The sequence below is a fragment of the Schistocerca piceifrons genome, chromosome 6 (genome assembly GCF_021461385.2).
Source record: "Schistocerca piceifrons isolate TAMUIC-IGC-003096 chromosome 6, iqSchPice1.1, whole genome shotgun sequence".
NCBI classification, from domain to species: domain Eukaryota; kingdom Metazoa; phylum Arthropoda; class Insecta; order Orthoptera; family Acrididae; genus Schistocerca; species Schistocerca piceifrons.
The window spans coordinates 296,484,586-296,510,704 of record NC_060143.1 but is presented as its reverse complement, the minus strand read 5'-3'; the positions used below and the strand labels follow the sequence as shown (position 1 = coordinate 296,510,704).

Below are 26,119 nucleotides of genomic sequence, written 5' to 3'. Positions count from 1 at the left end.
TGCCAACTAGCTCTGCAGATGATGAAGAAATTGCTGAAATGTATGATGAGATAAAAGAAATTTTTCAGGTAGTGAAGGGAGACAAAAAACTAATAGTCATGGGTGACTGGAATTCGAGAGTAGGAAAAGGGAGAGAAGGAAACATAGTAGGTGAATATGGATTGGGGCTAAGAAATGAAAGAGGAAGCCGCCTGGTAGAATTTTGCGCAGAGCATAACTTAATCATAGCTAACACTTCGTTCAAGAATCATCAAAGAAGGTTGTATACATGGAAGAACCCTGGAGATACTAAAAGGTATCAGATAGATTATATAATGGTAAGACAGAGATTTAGGGAGCAGGTTTTAAATTGTAAGACATTTCCAGGGGCAGATGTGGACTCTGACCACAATCTATTGGTTATGAACTGTAGATTAAAACTGAAGAAACTGCAAAAAGGTGGCAATTTAAGGAGATGGGACCTGGATAAACTGAAAGAACCAGAGGTTGTACAGAGTTTCAGGGAGAGCATAAGGGAACAATTGACAGGAATGGTGGAAAGAAGTACAGTAGAAGAAGAATGGGTAGCTTTGAGGGATGAAATAGTGAAGGCAGCAGAGGATCAAATAGGTAAAAAGACGAGGGCTAGTAGAAACCCTTGGGTAACATAAGAAATGTTGAATTTAATTGATGAAAGGAGAAAATATAAAAATGCAGTAAATGAAGCAGGCAAAAAAGAATACAAATATCTCAAAAATGAGATCGACAGGAAGTGCAAAATGGCTTAGCAGGCATGGCTAGAGGACAAATGTAAGGATGTAGAGACTTGCCTCACTAGGGGTAAGATACATACCTTCTACAGGAAAGTTAAAGAGACCTTTGGAGAGAACAGAGCCACTTGTATGAATATCAAGATCTCTAATGGAAACCCAGTTCTAAGCAAAGAAGGGAAAGCAGAAAGGTGGAAGGAGTATATACAGGGTTATACAAGGGCGATGTACTTGAGGACAATATTATGGAAATGGAAGAGGATGTAGATGAAGATGAAATGGGAGATACGATACTGCGTGAAGAATTTGACAGAGCACTGAAAGACCTGAGTCGAAACAAGGCCCCGGGAGTAGACAACATTCAATTGGAACTACTGACGGCCTTGGGAGAGCCAGTCCTGACAAAACTCTACCATCTGGTGAGCTAGATGTATGAGACAGGTGAAATACCCTCAGACTTCAAGAAGAATATAATAATTCCAATCCCAAAGAAAGCCGGTGTTGACAGATGTGAAAATTACCAAACTATCAGTTTAATAAGCCACAGCTGCAAAATACTAACATGAATTCTTATAGACGAATGGAAAAACTGATAGAAGCCAACCTTAGCGAAGATCAGTTTGGATTCCATAGAAATGTTGGAACACGTGAGGCAATACTGACCCTACGACTTATCTTAGAAGAAAGATTAAGGAGAGGCAAACCTACGTTTCTAGCATTTATAGAATTAGAGAAAGCTTTTGACAATGTTGATTGGAATACTCTCTTTCAAATTCTGAAGGTGACAGGGGTAAGATACAGGGAGCGAAAGGCTATTCACAATTTGTACAAAAACCAGATGACAGATATAAGAGTCGAGGGGTATGAAAGGGAAGCAGTGGTTGGGAAGGGAGTGAGGCAGGGTTGTAGCCTATCCCTGATGTTATTCAATCTGTATATTGAGCAAGCAATAAAGGAAACAAAAGAAAAGTTTGGAGTAGGTATTAAAATCCATGGAGAAGAAATAAAAACTTTGAGATTCGCCGATGACATTGTAATTCTGTCAGAGACAGCAAAGGACTTGGAAGAGCAGTTGAACGGAATGGGTAGTGTCTTCAAAGGAGGACATAAGATGAACATCAACATAGAAAGACCTTCGAACTACTTCATGCTATCACTTCCCACAGATCAAATACATGCTCTACAGAATATAACTACAATAATCTCCATTATCTTATATACTCCTAGATTCTATTCTGTCATGAAAATGCTAACACTAACTATTATACACTGTACAGTACACACACATACATATCTAGAAAATTGTCTTTTACTCCCAGAACTATACATCGTCCCACCAATTACCTCCTGAACATCATCACAGGTTCATAAAGCTCATAACATGCACAAAAAAAGTAAACATTACTTACTAATACAGATTACCCACAGTGTGTGATGGCCAGAAATTAGTTTCTTACCAACACTTACAATACTTATTATGTACATAGTACACACTTTAACCTATTATCATCCTTATCTCTACCAAGCTATTGTAACTTTCTCACTATGTTTTACACAACTCATTTCTCATGAACTAAACATAAAATGTCCTTTTCACTTATGTTTCTGCTATAGTAGTAACTATTGTCTGAAATGCTTAAAGAATCATTATTTTTGCATCTTAAGAGGTACAAAATAATTATAAATTATTGGTCAGTCATTACTGTAAGAAAGTCAAATTTAGTACACAGTTCACATTTTCAAATTATTCCTCAAATAATGTCACTCAATATTCACATTACATATATAATGTCAAATAACATAATATTTTTATCATCATCTTGGTTTTATGTGTGAAAATTAATTCACAATCTGAATTCAACAGCCGGCCGGTGTGGCCGTGTGGTTAAAGGTGCTTCAGTGTGGAACCGCGTGACCGCTATGGTTGCAGGTTTGAATCCTGCCTCGGGCATGGATGTGTGTGATGTCCTTAGGTTAGTTAGGTTTAACTAGTTCCAAGTTCTAGGGGACTGATGACCACAGCAGTTAAGTCCCATAGTACTCAGAGCCATTTGAACCATTTTTGAATTCAACAATTGTTTTGATTTTACTTTAATGTTGTAATTAGTGACTGTTGGAATTTATTGCTAACATTTGTTCAAAGTATACACACCGTGCTTTGCTAGATTACATAAATTAAATACACACATTTTCTCAAAAACTGGAATTTCATAGATTTGGGTGGTGTATCTAGCCTGTAGGTGGCAGCATAGTGTAGATGCACACATACTATCATCAGTATAAAAATGGCCGCCCCACTTGTGACTTGCACCAGGGAAGAACAGTGAATGGCTTTTGCATAGTGAAGGTGTGAAACCTATTGAAATTCATCGATGAATGAAGGTTCAGTACAATGATGCATGTTTGTCACAGCAGCAAGTCTACAAATGGAGTAGGAAGTTCACAAATTGTGTGACTTCAGTGGAATATGCTCCTCATCCAGGTCAGGCACAACGAGTTGTAGCTCCACAGAACATTGCAGCAGTTGAAGCCATAGTGAAGGAAAACCGCCAAGTGACACTGAATGACATTGCAGCATGTTTACAGATTAGTCATGGGTCAGCACGCCACATTGTGCATGATGTGCTCCAGTTTCACAAAGTGTTTGCAAGATGGGTGCCACAGCAACTGACTCCTGTAATGAGAGAATGACATGTTGATGCTCGTGAAAAACTTTTTTGACACTTTGAATGAGAAGGTGATGGCTTCCTTGCAAGAATCATTACTGGGGATGAAGCCTGGGTTCACTTGCACCAACCGGAAATAAAGAGAGTGAGCAAGGAATGGCGCCATTAGTCATCACCAAAACCAAAGAAGTTTCCAACAGAGTCATCAGCAGGAAAGGTTATGCTGACTCTCTTTTGGGACGAAAAAGGTGTCATTTTGGAGCGTTACATTGGCTAGATGGACCACTGTCACCAGTGCATCATACACAGGTCCAAAAAAATTGTCTGTGGCCTGCAATCAAATCAAAATGATGTGGATTGCTGCCAGCAAGTGTCCTTTTGTAACATGACAATGCAAGGCCACACACTGCCCGTACAACAGTTGCAACAATCACAGACCTGCATTTTGAGTGTCTTCCTCATCCACCATACTCACCAGAGTGATTTCCAAGTGATTTTGATATGTTTGGACCACTCAAAGATGCAATGGGAGGAAAGGAGTTCCATTCTGATGAAGAGGTACACCACGCGGTGCATGAGTGGTTGCGCGGAAAATGAAAAGAGTTATTTTCTAAAGGAGTTTATGCACTTTGTAAGCGCTGGAGGACTTGCATTGAGCATGGGGGAGATTATGTTGAAAAATGATACAGCTTTGTACCACTTCTGTGCAATTAATAATATTTAAAAAAATATTTAAGGTAGTCATTTGACTCACCCTCATACAAGCATCGATAATCACAATGAATTGCATAAAAATGAATAATGAATGAAATTACATCACTGTATAATGATTTGATTCAGTTCAATTCAATTCAATCTCTTTATTCATCTGTTAAAAAAATACATTGTATGGATGTAGTCAATTACAGTATAGTATCTTACACTTAATTTGTTTCAAAAACTTGGGTGTTAAATATAAACATTTTATATCAGTATACATAAATTATATTACTTTTCCATATTCAGATATTTTTCAGTGTTATAAAAACTATGCATCAGTAAAAACTGTGTAAGATCTACCTTGAATTTATGAAATTCTTTGATTTTCTTTATCGTAGAAGGCAATGCACTGAAAACTATTTTTGGCTGGTAGTTTACACTTTTCTGGTAGAGCACTACTTTGTGGGTGTCTCTGTGAAAATCATCTCTGTTCCTTGTTTTATGGTTATGAACCTGATTATTTAATGTTGAAAATTCCTGGTGAGTTTGCAGAAAGCATACACATTCATAGATGTATAAGTCAGGAAGAGTCATTATTTTAAATCTTTAAATATTTCCCTACATGACACTCCACAGGGAACCCCTTTCATTATTCTAATAGCCCTTCTTTGAAGTTTGAAAGCTTGTTTTGCCATACCTGTATTTCTCCAGAAGATTGCACCATATCTAAGCAAACTGTTCATATAAGCAACATAAGAATGTACGTCATTCCAAAATAAATGATGGTGTCTGTCTGCACCTGGCATGGCATTTCACCGATGTGAGACAGACATTTGTGGCCCTAATATTTAACCTTATGGAACAACTAATTGTGTGAGTTTCCAGCCGCAAAGGATTGTATTGCTACTGTTATTAATAAGTACTCTCTGTTTTCTCTTCGCCAAGTGTGATGACATCTAACTAAGAGATTTCCCTTGTGACACCCACAGCTAATCAGTTTTTGAAGAAGCAGGTCATGATTAGGAGTATTGAAGGGTTTGGTAAGGCAACAAACGATATCTGATACACACAATCTATTATTGAAACAAGTGCTATATTTAGTGACTAATTAATATATTGCATGGGTTGTGCTGCAGCCTTCTCTAAAACTGTACTGATGGCGTAAAATAATAATGCGGGATGAATTATAATTTTCTGTCTGATCACATGCAACTCTTTCAAATATTTTTTAAAACATTGGTAACTATGAGAAAGGCGTTTCGTTACCATTTCATCTTGTCTGCCCTTCTAATGAACTGGCCAAACTTAAGCATAGTTCAACTTCTCTGGAAATTGTCCGTCTTCAAAAGGCTAGTTAACTATGTGTGAGAGTGGATGTGCAATACTGTGATAGACTGTTTTTGTTATTCTAGTTGGAACCTCACCCAAAGTCACTGATTATCAATTTTCATAAAATTATTTGTGTGAAATTTTTAATGTGTGTGCTTTTTCTCTCTAGCATTACTATAATTTCTGTGGTGGGAGTATCCTCAGCTAATTACATTAGAACTGCCTGTTTTACTGTGACACAATTTTCCTGTCACTAACATCAGAGAAATTTCCTATTTTCAGGGCAGCCAATTCTTGTTTTACTCAAGATGCTCTTGTCTGAACTTAGGGTTCACTTGATTTCAGCAGTCCTAGAGCTTCCTGTTCTCTTACTGATCTAGTATATCTTACTTATCATGAAAATATAGCTGAAATGGCTGCTTGTGAATCTGAAGAATTGCCTTTGACTGAAAACTTCTCTTTTGTCTCTTAACCGTCATTACAGTTTCACTGACTCAGTTTCAGTTTCAGTGGAAGACAGTACCTCAGTCTTGTTGGTTTGGGTAATAGGTGGAATACACTGATTTCTCCTATCCATACCACTGAGTCACAACTCACGGTAAAGTTGACAACCACTGACAGTCTTCATACTTCCTCTGTGGAAGAAAGAAGCCATGGGACAGGACAGTAATAAGGTACCTGACTCTTGGTAACTATCTCAACATACCCATATACAGCAGCTTCCAATTGCTTGACAGTATGTAGGGCAGTTTCCAGCTGTACACAAGCACCAAATAACTGATCCCGTGCCTCACAGTGAGGCTGCACTGTGGCTGGTGCAAATTTTTACAGAACAGTAAATAAATAACTCTGAAAAATGGTTGTTTATTCATTTTTAAATTCTGGATTTGTTAAACTAAAAGTATTAACATTTCCCTTTAAATAATAATAAGTAAAACAATATTTATATTAAGGGAACATAAAAGCTTGGGATCAAAGTTACTGGTTTCTGGAAACTTTTTCGTGTGTGTGTGTGTGTGTGTGTGTGTGTGTGTGTGTGTGTGTGTGTTCCACATCTCCTCCTAAACCACTGGATCAATTTCAACCAAACTTGGTACCCATGTACCTTACTGTCTTGAACACTCATATTATAAAAACACAGACTATTGTAACAGGTAATGCACAAATTTTGAACTGAGCTTACAACTAACAAATACATGCAACAAAGCTTGGTGCAAGATGCAGGCATCACAGTGCCATTTTACTCTAAAACTTATTACAACATCACAAATATTTTTACCTCTAGTTCCGCAGTGAATTTTAGCTAAACTATCAGAGTTTTCTTTCATGAAACAGAAATCGTGCAATTTAATGTGAAATACTTTTCTTAATTTTGAACCAAATTAATAATGTTATTTTTTTAAAAAACTCTTTTCATTGAGTTCAGCAATTGAAAAACCAAAATCCTGTTCATTGCAGTTTTAATTATCGTTAATTAATCTGTTATTAGCAATATTCTTGAAAGGGGAAAGGGGTCTCATGTGAATGATTTATTACAATACTGAATTTAATTATCATTATACAGGGTGATTCGAAAAGAATACCACAACTTTAAAAATGTGTATTTAATGAAAGAAACATAATATAACCTTCTGTTGTACGTCATTACAAAGAGTATTTAAAAAGGTTTTTTTTCACTGAAAAACAAGTTCAGAGATGTTCAATATGGCCCCCTCCAGACACTCGAGCAATATCAACCCGATACTCCAACTCGTTCCACACTCTCTGTAGCATATCAGGCGTAACAGTTTGGATAGCTGCTGTTATTTCTCGTTTCAAATCATCAATGGTGGCTGGGAGAGGTGACCGAAACACCATATCCTTAACGTACCCCCATAAGAAAAAATCGCAGGGGGGTAAGATCAGGGCTTCTTGGAGGCAAGTGATGAAGTGCTCTGTCACGGGCTGCCTGGCGGCCGATCCATCGCCTCGGGTAGTTGACGTTCAGGTAGTTACGGACAGATAAGTGCCAATGTGGTGGTGCTCCATCCTGCTGAAATATGAATTGTTGTGCTTCTTGTTCGAGTTGAGAGAACAGCCAATTCTCTAACGTGCTACATTTTCATCACTCGTTTTCGGCCGTCCAGAACTTGTCCCTTTGCACAAACACCCATTCTCTGTAAACTGTTTATACCAACGTTTAATACACCACCTATGAGGAGGTTTAACACCATACTTCGTTCAAAATGCACGCTGAACAACTGTCGTCGATTCACTTCTGCCGTACTCAATAACACAAAAAGCTTTCTGTTGAGCGGTCACCATCTTAGCATCAACTGACGCTGACGCCTAGTCAACAGCACCTCAAGCGAACAAATGTACAACTAAATGAAACTTTATAGCTCCCTTAATTCGCCGACAGATAGTGCTTAGCTCTGCCTTTTGTCGTTGCAGAGTTTTAAATTCCTAAAGTTGTGGTATTCTTTTTGAATCACCCTGTATTGTTTAAAGGTCAATTGGTTGATTACATCACAACCTCCATAAAAATTTTTCTCTGGAATAGGAGTGACAAGCAATTGTTTTCTCAAATGATCTCATAGAGAGCATGGTACAAAGTTTCTAGTTTTTGTATGTTTCTTCATAAATGTGTGTCATATGTATCAAAACATTACTAATTATGTGTTTTCTCACTGTTGTGTGCCAAATGTCTCCTAATCAGGCTTCACTTTGTTCTGCAACCATTCTAACATTCTTTTCAGGAAAAATCTGTTACTTATTAGTATGTTTACATTTTGGACAGTACCGTTCACAGTAAAGTTTCCAAATATTGAGATATTGTTTCTGTGTTATCTGTCACTATGGAAATCAATAACTTGGCAAAAAAGTATCTGATCATATAACTGTGGATATTATTTTCTTTAAGAGAATTATAAAAAGACATTATATCAGATTAAGCATTCATGCAGACTGTATATTTGTTCAGGTTAAGCATCAACAACCACAGCAACAACACTTGCAACGGCAACACCACAGATTACCACCAGGACAAGTAGAAGGCAAAATTATTAACAGCCCACCTGAAAACTCACAAAGCAGAAAGAATTATGAATCAGTTGATATTGTAGTTTATACCACTCAAGAACCTTCACTACACAGGGATTCTGGTATGTATTTAAGTAATATTACTGAGTTAAAGAATTTGGCAGTTTTCAAATGTATGAATTAAATTAAATCAAATGCAACTACTAGTTTGACCTATACAAGATGGTATGCTAATTTAGTTGTTTCACTTATTTTAGTAAAAGATAAGGGTATGAGCTGCAATTTTTTTAAAATTTTTAATGTCATTTTCCATTGCTGAACACTTTCACTATATGAAAAGTTGTTGTGTTTACTCATTCCATTGTTTGTGATCCATCCATGGTTTCTCATTATTACAGCAAAATTAATTAAAATTTTGAATCAGTCCATGAGACATACCCAGATGGATCAATTTATTTTGCACTGGGTGCAAAAGGCAAGCATCTCAATTAAATCCCAGACAACACAAAGTTTAAGATTTTCATATTTTATAATGTTTGCAAATTGATTTCCTGTACTTGTTCCTATTAGAGTTTTGGTTTCATTCTTCATTTTATGTTTACACTTTTTCAAGAGTGTGTTTGGTATTGCAGGTATGAAAGCAAGTCACAGTGAGCACAGCAAAAATAGTTCACATACCAGGCATCCTGTATCTCCTTCTCAGCCACTAAGGTCAGAGGGACCAGATGATACTGATATCATTGTGGAGCCAGTGGATGGTGAAGCTGCTCGTCCCAGTGGTGCCATTTTATCACTTGCACTTGGTAATACACTAAAAACTGGCACCTCTCAGTTTTATTATTCAGAAATAATTTTGTAGTTGTCACCAAAGTGACATTCTTTAATGTATTTTTGTGACAGTTTTATGATTTAGACATTATGAGTTATAGAAAGTTGAGAATAGAGTGAAGCCCTTCTTTCACATTTTTCTGGGAAAATGGTACTAGTGATAAATTACATTTTCAGCCCACACATAAGTTTTACATTTTATGAGCACATTGGCAGTTCATAATTACTGACAAAAAAATATGGAACTATAGCTTGTTATAGTTTCAATCACGACTTTTTTCTGCCTGATTCTTATTTCATAAACACATTTAAAAGTCTTGACGTCTTAATGAATAATGTAACAGACTGTGGGCTTTCAAAAAAATGTGGCCCTCAACTACGAACCCTCAGACTCAGAGTTGAAATATTAAAAGTTTTGGCTGGTTTCGTTGTCTGAGGGCTGGGATATGTAGTTGCTGCCTTACATGCCAAATACTGCTGATTGTACGGTATACAATATGAATACACATAATGAATTGAATGGGTGAAGTTTCCTATCACTCGGCAACTGCGAATTTTGAATGTAACATAGAAATTTATAAATGAAAGATTGCAATTAAATAAAATCTGCAGGTACTATTTTTAATGCGTTTAAATGATGAGTACAATAGCAGAAGTACCTTTAAGAATGCCATTTATTACTGCAAAACAGTTATTGGTGTCTCCCGCGACCATGCAAAAACTGCCCAACAATCTCCAAATATTTCCTGTGACTGCCTGGCATGCCTTCCTGCCCAGCAATCCCCCACTCCCATCCAGTCTCTCCATTGACTTCGGTAGTCGCCTAATGTAGAAATGAGTGCTGTGATTTTCTAGAGCGCTCCCGACATGCCTCCAAGCCAAGGTACACTCACAAACATTTTACAACACATATGAAATAATGGATTTACCTTTAAATAACTTGAAATTAAATAAATATTTCTGTGGCTGGACCATAAAAATGCTCTAACACAAATTATTAAATACATAAACATATATCAAAGGAATAGAAACAAAAGTAGGCCAGTGGCCTAATGCCTCTGTGTTTTCTAAAACACAGTAAATATTTGACCAATTTCTTTATGAATAGTATATATCAGATATAAACAAAGACATAGACGAGTAAATATATTTATAAGCATGCTGTTACAGTTTTTTCGTGTAACTGTGTAGTACTTACGGCCTGACACGATCAATAATAAATGGCCACTTTGACCTCCAATAACTTATATATATATATATGCGCCTGTATTTCATACCAATTGAGGTTTACACTAATAGCTTGCTAAAGTAACACTGATTGACAAAATGAGATGAACCATATAGATTGTGATAATTCGTTGCTGGGTGTCACTTGTACAATTTACAGTCAGATAGTAAGCTTTAAACTACTAAACTTTAAGCTAATAAATGTATTGCTAATCTGATTACACCATCAGAATCATCATGAAAATAATGGTAATGTATATGTTTCTTTTTAAGGTATCGTGTTTCCTCTGGCTATAATTAATTTCTACATGAACTGTGAAATGTATGCCATTATGGTTTCGCAAAGTCCGCCATCTTTAGTACCCCTGGCATACAGATCTCCTTCAACACAAAGCACAGTCCTTGATACAGTGTCAACATGGAATTCCCAGCCACGTGGTCAGCTTGGATCATGTGCTGGGGCTACCCGTCTTGCTCCGGCTAATGTTGGGCACCACGTGGTTGCTGTCGAGCCCCGGCTTGCCGAGTAACCCATGCGCCCTCGCCAGCTCTGGACTTAGAATATTTTCGGGGCACCACAACTTGCCCGTTACCTCACACACCTTTAATTATTAAAATTCTGGCTTGCAGAATGTTCAGAAGTAGCACCCTTCAGATCATACAAGTACATACAAATCAAATTACAAGGAACAAAACTAAATGATTAAAACACTAGGCCAATAGTGTTTACAAATTTTTTGTAGTGGTGTGGGAGCAGCATGGATTTTGAAATAAATTTAAACTAACACAAATTATGAACAAAACAGCACATTAAATAAATGCCTGCATTTCGGTTAGGCATAAACAATTTTTTGGACAAGAAATAATTTTTTTTTAAATGCACTTTCACTTGTGTGCGATTTGGTAAGCACTTCTTGTGCCACTCACTCAGTGCTAAGGCGCCTTCTTGCACTAATTTTTCTGTCACAGTACACATACTGACGCAGATTTTAGCACGAAGTATTGATCAACTCACATCAGTTTTTTTTGACCAAGTGCCTCGCAGAAATTGTATCTGTTTCTGAATTCGGAGCTCCACCATTTATTGTGACAAATCTGTCTACAATGAAAACCAAAAGTAGAAACCTGTCAACAACAATTTCCCAAACCCAACCAGGATCCTCGCTAAAGTTTCCTTCCAGCGGAAAATGATACTTCAGGAACAGAGTCACTAGGCAAACAACTGAATCACAGTAAGCTCAAATTCCCACAAGTTCTATTTAATTGACTTTAATAAATCCTTCCTACCTCCACTCACCAAAAAAATGTGTGCACATACAATTAAAATTTTAATACCCTTCAAATTGGCCACTAAATTCTTTGCCACACTCTTATAAAAAGCATAAATCAATATATATTTTTACTTAAATCCATGAGGCCACTGACCTCCATGCACAAGCAGTGCCTAAACTTCCTCCTCTTGCACACACACAGTGCCACAATAAACTAACAAATTACAAAAGAATCTCCAAGTAAAACACACAAAATTATCCCTCCAAAATTACTATCACTAATTACAAATTGGAACAGCTTTTCATTTCTCCCCTTTCTCTATAAACAGCCTCAACTCCTTCACGTTTCTTAGACCAAGAGGTTTTCCTGAGATAGGGTGTTTTAAATGGTATGCATTTGGGTGAGAGCACTCTGCCACAACAAATGGTCCATAGTATAACTCGAATAACTTCTTAATCTCCCCGTCCACTTCGCTGGAATGCTCTTTGGTGCGTACAAGCACTTTGTCCCCCACTTTGTACTTCATTGGTTTGTATTGCCCATCGTGCTGCCTTTTCCTTTCAGCAGCTAACTTTTTCATGCAGGCCTTTACTACCTGCTCTCTTTCAGCAGCTGATTCAGTTTTTTGCGACAAGAATTCTACCATTTCTGTGAGTAGGAACTTTGGTTTAACCCCAGTCATTACTTCCAAAGGTGAGTACCCCATAGCCTTACTTTTTACACTGTTTAGCACATCCTCAAATGTGCTCATGTACTCCACCCACTTGGAATGACGATTGCTGGCATATGTCCTACTTCCAGCATATACCATTTACAAGGGTTGCTCACTGGGTAGTAGACAGATATACTAATATGATGAACACTCTGGTTGTTCATGAACATGTTCCAATCTTTTGCAGTAAACTGTGATCCATTGTCAATGACAGCTTTACTGGTTTTACAATATTCTTGAAGTAATCCTTCTCCAGTTTGGCAATTAGAGTTTTAGTATTGCTTACCATATCAGATACAGTTTAATGAACTTATAGAACACATCCACCACAACAAAGATGGACTTCATGCCACTGCATCCTGTGGGTAGTGGGCCAAAATTGTCCACAGCCAGTAACTCACCCATTTTAGTAGATATAATGCTTTGCATTTCCCCCTGTTGCACGGTCGTGCAGCATTCGACCCGTTGGCAATGGTTGCATGCCACCAGCTGCGCGCAGACCCATGTGGTTATTTATGTGGGTGTATTCCTCGATGATTTCAGTGCATTTTTCAGATCCGTAATGTCTGTGACTTAAGTGGATGTAGTCTATTAACTGTTCCACATACTTATTGGGAAAACAGAGTCTCCATTTGTCCGTCACCTCATCTTTCTGCTGGAATAACACTCCGTTGTGTATATTAAAATATTTGGGTACTTGCTCGTATCCCTTGCTGTCAAAATTCATCTTAATGCATTTCAGTTCAGGGTCACCATCATCTTCTGCTGCCCACTGGTAATCTGGACAGAGCATCGTCAACACAATTTTCTGTACTCTCGATGTAACGGATTTTGTATTCAAATTGCTGTATGAACATTGCCCGATGCATTAAGTGGTCGTTCAGTATCCTGCAGTCCTGCAGAGAACTTAGCGCCTTGTGGCCTGACAACACTTGTCACTTTTCTGACCTCTAAATACATGCGGAATTTCTTAAATCCATGCACGATCAAGAGCGTCTCTGTCTCCGATATGCTGTATCCTCATTCGTGCTTATTTAGCATGTGGCTGGAGACCGCCATACTATGGTATTTGATTTTTCCATCAACTAACTTTTCCTGAAATAGCTCACAACCTCTTCCATAGTCTGAACTATCCAACGCTAAACACTACTATTGCACAGTTTATCTCTTATACCCTGGAATCCAGTTACACATTCCTTGGTCCACCTACAAGCTGCATTTTTCTTCAACAATTTGTATGAATTCAGAATATTCATTCCTGCCTCCCCCAAGAATTATCTATAGAAACTGCACAAGCCCAAGTATGGCTTCAGTTGTTTCCTACTTTTGGGTCTATTACATGCAGCAATGGACTTCAATTTTTCAGAACTAGGTAAAATTCTTTCCAAAGTAAAGATATGCCCCAGGAATTGAATTTCTGCTCGAACAAATTCACATTTTGTGAGCTTTAAAGTCATTCCACCTTGTCTCAGAGCCATGAGTACCTCCTCCAAAACTCGATAATGCTCATCCACGTTTCTGTAGCGATCAGTATATCATCTACGTATATCACGAGTTTGCTCATTAGACTCTCACCCAGGACATAACTCAATGCTCTTACAAAAACTGCCACAGAAATTGAATGTCCAAATGGTACTACTCTAAACTGTTAGCTTTGCCCTTCAAAAAGGAAAGAAGTGTACTGCCTGCTTTCCTCTGTGAACGGGATCTGCCAAAATCCCGAGTTCAGATCAACACAGGACATTAAATTGATATTATTAAAACTCTGCAGCAGTTCCTCCATATTGTCATGCTGGTCTAATTCCCTTACAATTCCTTTATTTATTTTTGTAACACTTAATACAATTCTGACTGAGTTATCACATTTTTTAACAATAATGATTGGATTGCAGTAATCGCTCCTACATTGTTCAACTATACCCCAATGCAACATTTGTTTTAATTGAACTCTGATGGCATCCCGATCAGCTATAGGTATTACATACCATTTGCACTTTATTGGTTCATGAGGTTTCACTTTTATAGAGTACTCGAAATCGGTAACTTTACCAGATCGATCTGAGAATACATCCTCACAGCCATACAACAACTCTTTCTTTCACTCTTCGATATACCTTTGACTGCATCAATCACTTCCTTAATTCTATTATGCATATCGACTCCCTCACTCCAACCCTCAGTAACCATGGCATGACCAATCTGATTTTCACCTGTTAAAAGTCTTTTAAATTTTATTTGCCCTTTTTCAGTCTGAAATTCAAATTCTAGGCATTTCCCTACACAATTAAGCGAAGTATTGTATTTGCACAGGAAGTCAGTTCCTAAAACTACCTCCTTTACTAGAGCACTTACTACAAAACATTCTATCTCGAATTTATTTTCTCCACATTTCAATTCTAAAGTATTTGTTGTCTTATTGGCTTACTCATACCACCAACTGCCATTTAAACTGAGTGCTAGTGACTGGGAAGATTAATTGTTTCCTATTTTTGATCATGTTCATAAAACTCTCCAACACTGCTGACACATTACTAACTGAATCCAGAAATGCATCTACCATTTCTTTGCGAACTTTAATTTCAATAATTGGCTGTACATTTACCACTTCCTTTCGTTCTAAATATTTCTACCTTAATAAATCATTTTCTACATCTTGTCCCTTCTCTTCCAATTCTAGCACACCCAGATCCTGTTACATCCATCCCTCAATCTCATGATCATCCCAAAATAATTCTTTAATATTTTCTTCACCCCAAATTCATTCCTTCCATTTTATAAACCTCTAGCAATTTTAAACTTATCTCAATTCCACATTTGCGGCAGTAATGACTGTAACATTCTACCTTACCAATGCCAATCTGTCACATTAAAATCACACTCCTACTTCATATACCAATTCCTACGAATTTCATTACACAAACTGCCCCCATCTACACTATTTACTTCAGCCCTCTCTAAATTTTCTGGTAGTTCTTCCACACCTTTTGCCAATTCACTACCCACCACATGCACAACTTCACTGTTTTTCCCCTACAAAATATCAACACTTGCAAATTCAACAAAATTACCCATCAACTCACTGTTAAATCTTTCTGAAATCCTCCTGATACACCATTTAAATCATTACAAAATTTTACATCAGAAACCTTACTTCCCTCCATCGACAAATTAACATTACATGAATCGTACACAACTTTATCCTCCGCCGCTACATTACACAAGTTGCTGCTACCTTGTCGTACAATTTTGGGACTTCCTCTGTGATTGGACAAAAATTAGCACACACTGCCACTTCTACACACTTTTCATCCAGATTAACCACAGATCCTACTTCACATACTTTCTCACATTCATACTCTGACAAACATTTTAGATCCACACATTCATCAATAAGTTTCATTTCACCATTTCACAGATTCGGTATTTGCCCCAGCGATATTTGTAACTGGTGTGGCCTGTTGGGAGGCTAACAAATTTAAATCAGTTTTTATCTGTTGCATTTGTTTTTTAAATTCATTTTCACTAGTAATACTGGACTCTATTTTAGCTTAATTTTTGCCCATGTCTTTCGCCCCTTCACCTACACGATTGGCAATGTCATTAACTGCTAAGTTTATATTGCCTTTATGAGCATCTTGCACTTTTATACAGTCACTTACCTTGCCCCCAAGTTCTGTCTGTATCTTACCCATTTTTCCCCCAATATCTTTTTCCACTGATTCGATAATAGATTTTACTGTTACTACTTCTTCTGTAACTTTCCCCATATCCACTCGGACATTTTAATTTATTATCAATTGCTTTTTCAAGGTTACACATAATTTTTCACCATTCACACACACACACACACACACACACACACACACACACACACACACACACACACTTGAAATGCGTAAATTCCTTACTCCCAAGTATTAATACCAGTAGGTTTTACATCATTACATAAATTATGATTACTCTGTTCCCTTAAACAGAAATAATCTACCTCCACCAATACATTTTTAACTTCAACTGCTGGTGAGACCAATGCTAAGCCTCCCTTGGTAACATTGATACTTTCCACTGAAACACAATCACCCTCACTTGCAACTGGCGAGTCCAAAACTATGCCGCCTTCAGTAATGTTGTTGCTTTTTGCTGACTCACAAATACTTGCTACTACACCACCTTCCTTCCTGCAGTTGCTACTATTTGCTAATACCTCTTCAGAACTTTCCACACAATTTGTTTTCACAAAATTCATCTCCTCTTTAACTTCTTTTTGAACCACTGAATCTCTCCATTCATCACCATTCACACACTCATTCATTAGACATTCATAACTTACATCATTCCCCGCAAATTTATTCCCATTATTTTTACTTAAACCTCTCCCAAATCTATGCTTCTGCTATTTGCCCCTGCTTTTATTGAAAGAGCCACCAATATAGCCTTCCTCTTTAACATACTCCCTATTACATATTTGTTCCCTTTCTCCAAACCTATCAACATTTCTACCATTATCATTATCTCTAGTCCTTTTCATTTCCTATTCAAATCACCATCCGTGGATCTGAGATGTGGCAAACATCGAATTCCCAACCAGTTGTTACACAATAGCACTTTACATGAATTTCCCCCATCAAATCTGCATTCTTTACTTGGGCCCCATTCACAGAAGTTATCACTCCTGTTAGTTTTCCAACTATTCTGCTCATTCCAGCTACTATCTCTCTGAGAATTCCTTTGATTTCTCTCATGATTATTATTTTGGTGATGATTATTTGGATTCCCATTTTGATAATTACCACTAGGTTTGCTCTGAGGTTTGAACTTCAAAGCCCTCTCTAATTTTTCTACAAATTCTAGAAATTCAACCATGGAATCAAATAGACTATGGACAAGATCCCACTGCAAATTTTTGGGTAATCGCCTCTTTAATGTGGTGATTTCTGTTAAAACCCCCAATGTATGTTTCACATGTATAAGCTTGCCAAGTTCACGCTTGCAAAAATCTCTCATCATCCCATTACCCTACCTGTAACTTCGCCCATTTAAAAATTCATTTTGGATCCACATCTGTTTTGCCTTGCTCCAAAATTAATTAAAAAAACAATTTTCAAACTCTTTGTACAATTTGCATGAACTGCATTTAACATTTGCCTAAGACTGTGGGTCTCTCTCCAAATGCTGTTTAACGTTTTTTAGTTTTGCTTCGTCCAACATGCCGTGAACAAAAGTATCCCTACACACAGCCAAGAAATTTACTGGGCAATATCTTCCGTCATCTGTCAAACATTTCACGGATCTGGTATTTGCCCCAAGGATATTTATAACTGGTGTGGCCTGTTGGGAGGCTAACAAATATAAATCAGTTTTTATCTGTTGCATTTGTTTTTTAAATTTATTTTCACTATTAATACTGGACTCTATTTTATCTTAACTTTTGCCCATGTCTTTTGCCCCTTCACCTACATGATTGGCAATGTCACTAACTGCTAAGTTTATATTGCCTTTATGAGCGTCTTGCACTTTTATACAGTCACTTACCTTGCCCCCAAGTTCCGTCTGTATCTTACCCATTTTTCCCCCAATATCTTTTTCCACTGATTCGATTTTAGATTTTACTGTTACTACTTCATCTGTAACTTTCCCCATATCCACTCAGACACATTTTAATTTATTATCATTTGCTTTTTCAAGGTTACCCATAATTTTTTCAATTACCTCTTTCATAGCGAAACCTACTTCAGTTCGCATTGTACCCATATCAGTCTGATTTGTATCCATAACTGTTTGACTGTATTTACTTGAATCTAAGCCGCACTTTTTTTCTGGTTTTTGTAATCCAAAAAACCGCCTGCGGCTTAGAATCGAGTGCAAAGCAAGCGGAGGTTCTGAAAAATGTTGGTAGGTGCCACCACAACTAACTTCTGCCGTCGAATATATGTAGCGCTACACAGGCATGCTTTGTAGGCACAAAGGTAAATACTGGCGCCAAAACCAATGCATCAGTAAATAAAATAAAAAAAATAAATAAATAAAATAAAAAAAAAAGATGGAAGACGAGCTTTTTTTTCTCCGCCCCGAGTTTCGACCACTGCATTTTCATACATTATCCAACGAAATAATACAAATTCCGAATTGTTCATCTTCGAATGTAGCAGAATTTCAATGTATTACGAAAATCCGACTGGCAAGACTGTTTGAGATGTTTGTCAATATGGCCAACTCTAAGTTCTGAATTTTTTCCTACCTGTGAGAAGAGATGGTTGCTAATAGGAACCTGATGAAATGTGAATCACATGCAGTATTCTCTTCACCATAAGAGTAATACGAATATAAACATTTTACCATGTATTCTTTCGTGTTTCCTGCTATCTCATTTAAATCCTGTCTGCCTAATAAACTATGAAACTAGAGACAACAGCAAACGTGGAAGAATATACATATCGTGTCATGTTTATATATTATTCTTATGCCTAATAGTGATACAGTCAGAAATGAAGCATGGCAACTGACTAGATTTTTAAATCTAAGACGACTCTAATTTCTGTGCAGAATTTGACGTACTAAAGAAGCGGCCGCAAAGATTTTCAAACGGGGAAAAATTTTCGCCTAACTCTCGTTCAGAACATGTTCTATCATACACAGTCTATTATTTGGTTCTTGTTGATCATTATCAAAGAAAGCAGCAGTGTAAGTAACAACAAATAGCAGTCTCTTGCCATTGTTTTGCTAATGAGACGATTCCTCTCTCTTGTTTTTAATTGTAAGCGGTGGTAGCGCGCACAAAAGTAAGCCAATCTGAGAGCAGCGACAGGCCATAAACACGCACTATCAGAATGCGACAAACAATGTATGACACAGTGCAGTAATGCATTTTCAGCTTAGAGTGACGTAAACACCTATAACAAAGAAAATGGCACTTACCAGATCAAAGCAAAATAAGCAATCGATCCAAACCAGATGAAGCACGTGAAAAAGGAAGGGTACCCGTATAAATACAGACGGAGCGCCTGACGCATAGCAATGGCTACGTGGCAAAGCTTAACTGCTAAGCTTACGACTCGAATCAAACTACTGTAGCTGTATCGACATTCATTATACCTAAATTGTGTCTCATATTAGAATGGGCCAACTTTGTTTCGATTTGGAGGTGCGGCCTAAAACTTTTCTCTCCCCTTGAATTTTGAGTCTCAGATTTCAGGTGCGGCTTACGGGAAATTTTTTTCCCTTTATTTCGAGTCTCATTTTTCAGGTGCGGCTTAGATTCGAGTGCAGCTTAGATTCGAGTAAATACGGTGAAATGTGCCCATATCTGTTTGCAGTGTACCCATATCTGTTCAAATTGTACTGATATTATTTGTTGTTGTATTCATATTATTTCCTACTCTCTGGATTATTTGCATTAACTGAGACATCATATTTCCCACACATTCATTCCTCTTGCTTGAATTCCTACTAGTTACACTTTCATGCTCTGATTTCAGACTAACCGACTCACTTCCATTTTCAGAATTACACATACTAGGTGACTGTTTGATATTCATGAGATGTATAAGCGGAGCTTGAACATTTAGAGTTAAACACTATCTCACTATTTGTGCAGGAACCTATCTGATCTGAGATGATTCACTCTGCCATGGTGATTCCGTAGGTTGTAGTGGAAGTCGACATTGAAGACTGCCCTGGAGTACTTGAAGAAACTGCTGTTGATCTGCGTCCGCCACTGGAGAAGTCGCTTGATGTAACTGTAGCTGTTGCCAGTTAGCGCGTGTTCCAACCACCTCCAATACTGCTGTCCGTTAAATGTGCTAACCACTACCATTCCCTGCACTCATCTTATTTAGACTCTGAGCCCCCCATGCTAATTGCCTTTAACATGATAGATTAGGACCTCTATTGATAGCATGTGTTAGTTGTGAAAATTACTGTGTAATTTCACTATTTTTAGAAACCTACTTGCAGAAAAAAGTCATATCACACTGTGTTTTGTGAGAGGTTCACTCTGCAGAAATCTCTACTGGTTTTGCAAAGGTTTTTACACTTTGAATAGTTGCTGAATAACAGAGAGCAAAGGAATTACCACTTTGCAGGACGCAAATCCTGGATGAGCCCCCAATTGCAGGCTTTCAAAAAAAATGTGTGACCCTCAACTATGTACCATCGGGCTCAGAATTGAAATATCAAAAGTTTTGGCTGGGTTTATTGTCTAGGCACTGGGATACATAGTTGCCACATTACAAGCCAAATACTGCTGAGTCTACAGTATACAATATGAATCTACACATGAATAAAATGGTTGAAAGTTCCTATCACTCAGCAATTGTGAATTTTGAATGTAACATAGAAATATATAAATGAAAGATTGCAATTAAATAAAATGAGTTTAAATGATGAGTACGATAGCAGAAGTACCTTGAAGAATGCCGTTTATTACTGCAAAACACTTACTGGTGTCGATGATCCAGCAATTAAATAAAATATAAGTTGAATAACAGGAAAACAATAGATTCATACTTCACATAATTAGTTATGAACAACAACATAGCTCATGAGATATTCACTTCTAATTGTATACTATGTCTTCACTGCAGAAGCTACAGAAATCTCACTAGTGCACAAGTCGGCACTACGAAATATTTCTATCTCCTGTGACCATGCAAAAACTGCCCAACACTCTCCAAGTATTTCCTGTGACAGTCTGTTGCACCTTCCTCTCCAGCACTCCCCCAATTCCATCCAGTCTCTCCACTGACTTCGGTAATCGCCTACTGTAGTAATGAGTGCTGTGATTTTCTAGAGCACTCCCGCCCTGTCTCCAAGCCAACACGCACTCACAAACATATTGAAACACATACAAAATACTGGATTTATCTTTAAATAACTTGAAATTAAATAAATATTCCTATGACTTGACCATAAACGTGCTCTAACACACATTATTAAATACATAAACATATATCAAAGGAATAGAAACAAAAGTAGGCCAGTAGCTTAATGCCTCTGTGCTTTCTAAAACACAGTAAATATTTGACCAGTTTCTTCATGAATAGTATATATCGGATATAAACAAAGACATGGATGAGTTAATATATTTATAAGCATGCTGCTACAGTTTTTTCATATAACTGGGGAGTATCTACGGCCTGGCGTGATCGATAGTAATTGGCCACTTCGACCTCAAATAACTCATGTACTATTCAAATTACATGCCTGTATTTCATACCAATTTAGGTTTACACTAATAGCTTGTCAAAGACACATTGATTGACAAAATTGGATGAACCATATAGATTTTGGAAATTCGTTGCTGGGTGTTACTTGTATTATTTACAGTCAGATATCAAACTTTAAACTAGTAAAGATATTGAAAATCTGATTACACCATCAGAATCATCGTGCAAATAATGGCAATGTACATGTTTATTTTTAAGATATCATGATTCCTCCGGCTATTATTAGTTCCTACATGAACTGCAAAATGTCTACCATTATGGTTTCACCAAGTCTTCCATCTTTTGAACTCTTGGCATACAAATCTCCTTCATCGACACAAAGCACAGTCCTCAACACAGCGTCAACATGGAATTCCCAGCCACACGGTTGGCCTGGACCACACACTGGGGCTACCCCTCTTGCTCTGGCTAATGTTTGGCACCAAGCGGTTGCTGATGAGCCCTGGCTTGCCAAGCAGCGATGCCAACTCCAAACTTAGAATATTTTCAGGGTGCCACAACTCGCCTGTTACCTCACAAGACATCTGAAAGTGATTGTGAGACCTACAAGTATGTTACATATACTTACACTTACACTGGTGTACAAAACCTTGGAATGAAAATAACTTTTACATGATGTGTCACTGCCAAGTAACATACCTCAATGAAATGTGGACCATACCTATGAAGAACTGCTACTGTATAGTTCAGAGGGAAACTGGGAGGAATACACAATGAGACAAACAGAAATAACACTTTTATTCAAGGAAAATAAGTACAGTGGTGTCACCATGATTCACAGTTGTTTCCTGGACATTATAAAAGGCAGGAAATAGTTCTTAATAGGGTGTGTATTCACCACTGATGGCAGTTCATGCTGTTGCAATATGCTTCCACGCTAATCACATTGTTGGTAAGGAGTTCTTGTGATAGGATGCTACATTCCTCCACCAGCACAGATGAGAACTGCTGGATGGTCATTGGTGCAAGTGGATGTGGTGCAGTACATCTCCCCAATGCATCCCACACATACTGTACATGATTTGAGTAAGAGGAATGGACAGGCTAGTCCATTCACTGAATACCATCGCATTCCAAGAGCTGCTCCATCTGTGGAGATTGATGTGGTCATGAGTTGTCACCCATGAAAATGAAGTGAGGGCAACACACCTCTGAAAATATGAACACGGGGAAGGATAATAATGCCACAATAATATTGACTGGTGAGTATATCGTGATCAAAGGCATGCAACATTACGCAACATATTGCGATGACTTCAGTGCAATTATTGTGTTTGAATAAAAGTGTCATTTCTGTTTTTCTTGGTGCATATTTCTCCCCAGTACCTTCTGTACTCTAGCAATTGTTTCTTTGTACAGTCTGAGTTTCATGTTACTTGGAAGTGGCATATCGTGTGACAGATACTTTCATTTTTAAGTTTTGCACACCGATGTATGTAGGGCATCAAACAGTAGACTAGAAGTATATCTAACTACAAATAAGCATCATTTGCTAAAAAGATTATTTTTGAGGTAAAAAAGAATAATACAGGGTAGCAGCTGGAAATCTGTGATGTTAACTGATTACATAAGATGGCAGACCCAAAGACAGAGTTATGTTATACAAATGATATTAAATGTACACACAAATATACACACATACGTAAATATGTGTCAACATACGTAATGAAATGTAATTCTATAGGGCATGATACAGAGCAGAATGTACAGTTGAATTTTAACTAGGCTGTCAGGTCCAGTCCGAACCAACATCTTGAAAAATGGAACATATTCTGAAATAAGTGGTAAAACTGTATGAGAGTCACAAATAAATTGCAATTGTTTAGGCTTTGCTATTAGCTTAGAACCTAATCACCCCTGTTAAAAATGCTACATATTTTGAAAAAATTCATATGCCCTATACCACTTCATAACATCTTCCTGCACATCAAATCTAATGCACTATTATTATTATTATTATTTTCTTATAAAGTATTATGCCAACAATTCCCATATTGCTCATACCTAGCTCACAAAAGGTGCCACATCTATGATGGTTTGAAGATAGTTGGTGTAATATCTGGAAGAGCTTCTATCATATCTCTTGTTTATCTTTGCCAACTTTTCTTTTGTTCTGATTAATACCGAATTTGTAGCCCATCCCAGTACTTCATTCAATAATGCAATTACACACAAAACTACACAAAACATAGTAACTGTTAGGTTGGCAGTATTAGCAGAGAAAATATTAGTGGCACAAATTGTTCCTATGTTTTAACAACTTCTACTGATTCAGAATTAGGGAGCCCAGAGCACAAGAAAGTTTACTGCATAACATTTGTAAACAGTGCCTTGCTGGTACCATTATATTTTAGTGCTTTGAGAATTTCCACATAAATTGTAGAACCACTTGGCCTTCCTCCGTCTTGAATCCACGATATTTTAAATAGAAGTGTGAGACATGAATCTGATGTACTGTGCATTGAATATTTTTGTGTGCAGGTCTAAAAACAGTCATGAACAAAATATGGACGCAGCAACTTTTCAAGTACCTGCTGTATGATCCATAGAGTTTCAGTGTATGTGTAGGGAAGAGCCTATGCTATTCTTTGCCGGTTTAGTGACTGTGATGATTGTTAAGAACAAATGAAGAAATGAGATTAGACTTTTAATTAGCTCATGTTCATATTTTATGGTGGTTATTAAACCAACCCTGATGTAAATGTATCTTAATAGAGTATAATGTTTGACGACTTGGTTGACTCACACGAGTTCGAATATTTATATGAGAAATGGTGAATTTGTTTTTTGTGGAAATTGAAATATACCACAACTGAACTAAAAGTATTCTTCAAGTACTAAATTATTTCGAGAGTAGAGAGAGTGTCTGATAAATTCCCTTAACGAGCATTATTCTATGGAGAAGGTGTTTTGGAGATTGACATGGCCAGCTATCCAGAGAAGAAGATTGTCTGTGCATACCAAGTAAGTCAACCTATGAGAGAGAGGTGGGAAGTTTGCAAACCAGCTTCACATCACTTCTTGTCGTCTAAAGTGTTAGAATACTCAGTTATATGTTTTTCTTTATCTCCATTAACATTGTTTTGTTAAGTGTACGTGTTGGGAAATTTATAATTATAATAATGCAAAAGCACGTGGAAATTATTATCCTGAGAATTTAAAAGATCCAATAAAAAATGTAAGAAGTGGAAAAACATTAATTTTAGGAATATGAAAGTGTGGTTATACTGTATTTTTATGCACATTACAGCGAATTTTCAGAATTTCAAGCTGCGGTGCAATACTCAGTTTTACATCCTATTAAAAATGTCCTTCATTATTTATTAATTTATTCATTCATAATCTTGCCAGCCAAAAAATTAATCACTCCTGGATAAATCGATACAAGAATAATTTAATATGGTGTAATCCACCCCTGGACTTCATGATCACCTGAATTATGTTAGGAAATGAGTTCACATAGTTGCACAAGTATGTCACATCCAGTTTAAGCTACTCATGAAGGATTTAATCATACAATTGCACCAATTTGTGGAGATGCTGAAATCAGCATTTTACCCAGTATTCCATGTCCCACAGTTTTCCTAGGGTTAAGGCAAGGTGATTTTTCAGGCCAGTCAAGATGTAATAGGGTGGGGGAGTGTTCAGAAAGCCAGTTACATATTCTTCTAGCTGAATGAACTTTGCTGATATATATATATATATATATATATATATATATATATATAAAAAAAAAACAAAGATGAGGTGACTTACCGAACAAAAGCGCTGGCAGGTCGATAGACACACAAACAAACACAAACATACACACAAAATTCAAGCTTTCGCAACAAACTGTTGCCTCATCAGGAAAGAGGGAAGGAGAGGGGAAGACGAAAGGAAGTGGGTTTTAAGGGAGAGGGTAAGGAATCATTCCAATCCCGAGAGCGGAAAGACTTACCTTAGGGGGAAAAAAGGACAGGTATACACTCGCACACACGCACATATCCATCCACACATACAGACACAAGCAGACATATTTAAATATGTCTGCTTGTGTCTGTATGTGTGGATGGATATGTGCGTGTGTGCGAGTGTATACCTGTCCTTTTTTCCCCCTAAGGTAAGTCTTTCCGCTCCCGGGATTGGAATGACTCCTTACCCTCTCCCTTAAAACCCACTTCCTTTCGTCTTCCCCTCTCCTTCCCTCTTTCCTGATGAGGCAACAGTTTGTTGCGAAAGCTTGAATTTTGTGTGTATGTTTGTGTTTGTTTGTGTGTCTATCGACCTGCCAGCGCTTTTGTTCGGTAAGTCACCTCATCTTTGTTTTTATATATAATTTTTCCCACGTGGAATGTTTCCTTCCATTATATATATATATATATATATATATATATATATATATATATATAT

At 37.3% G+C, this 26,119-nt stretch overlaps 1 protein-coding gene across 1 annotated transcript in view; it reads left to right on the top strand.

Moving 5' to 3' along the window:
- Positions 1-26,119, top strand: part of LOC124802718 (transcription factor mef2A-like) — a 619,300-nt gene that overhangs the window by 574,060 nt on the left and 19,121 nt on the right. The window contains exons 8-9 of the mRNA XM_047263686.1: positions 8,406-8,586; positions 9,097-9,267. Of these exons, the coding sequence (XP_047119642.1) occupies positions 8,406-8,586; positions 9,097-9,267 (352 nt within the window). The remainder of the gene's footprint in view (positions 1-8,405; positions 8,587-9,096; positions 9,268-26,119) is intronic.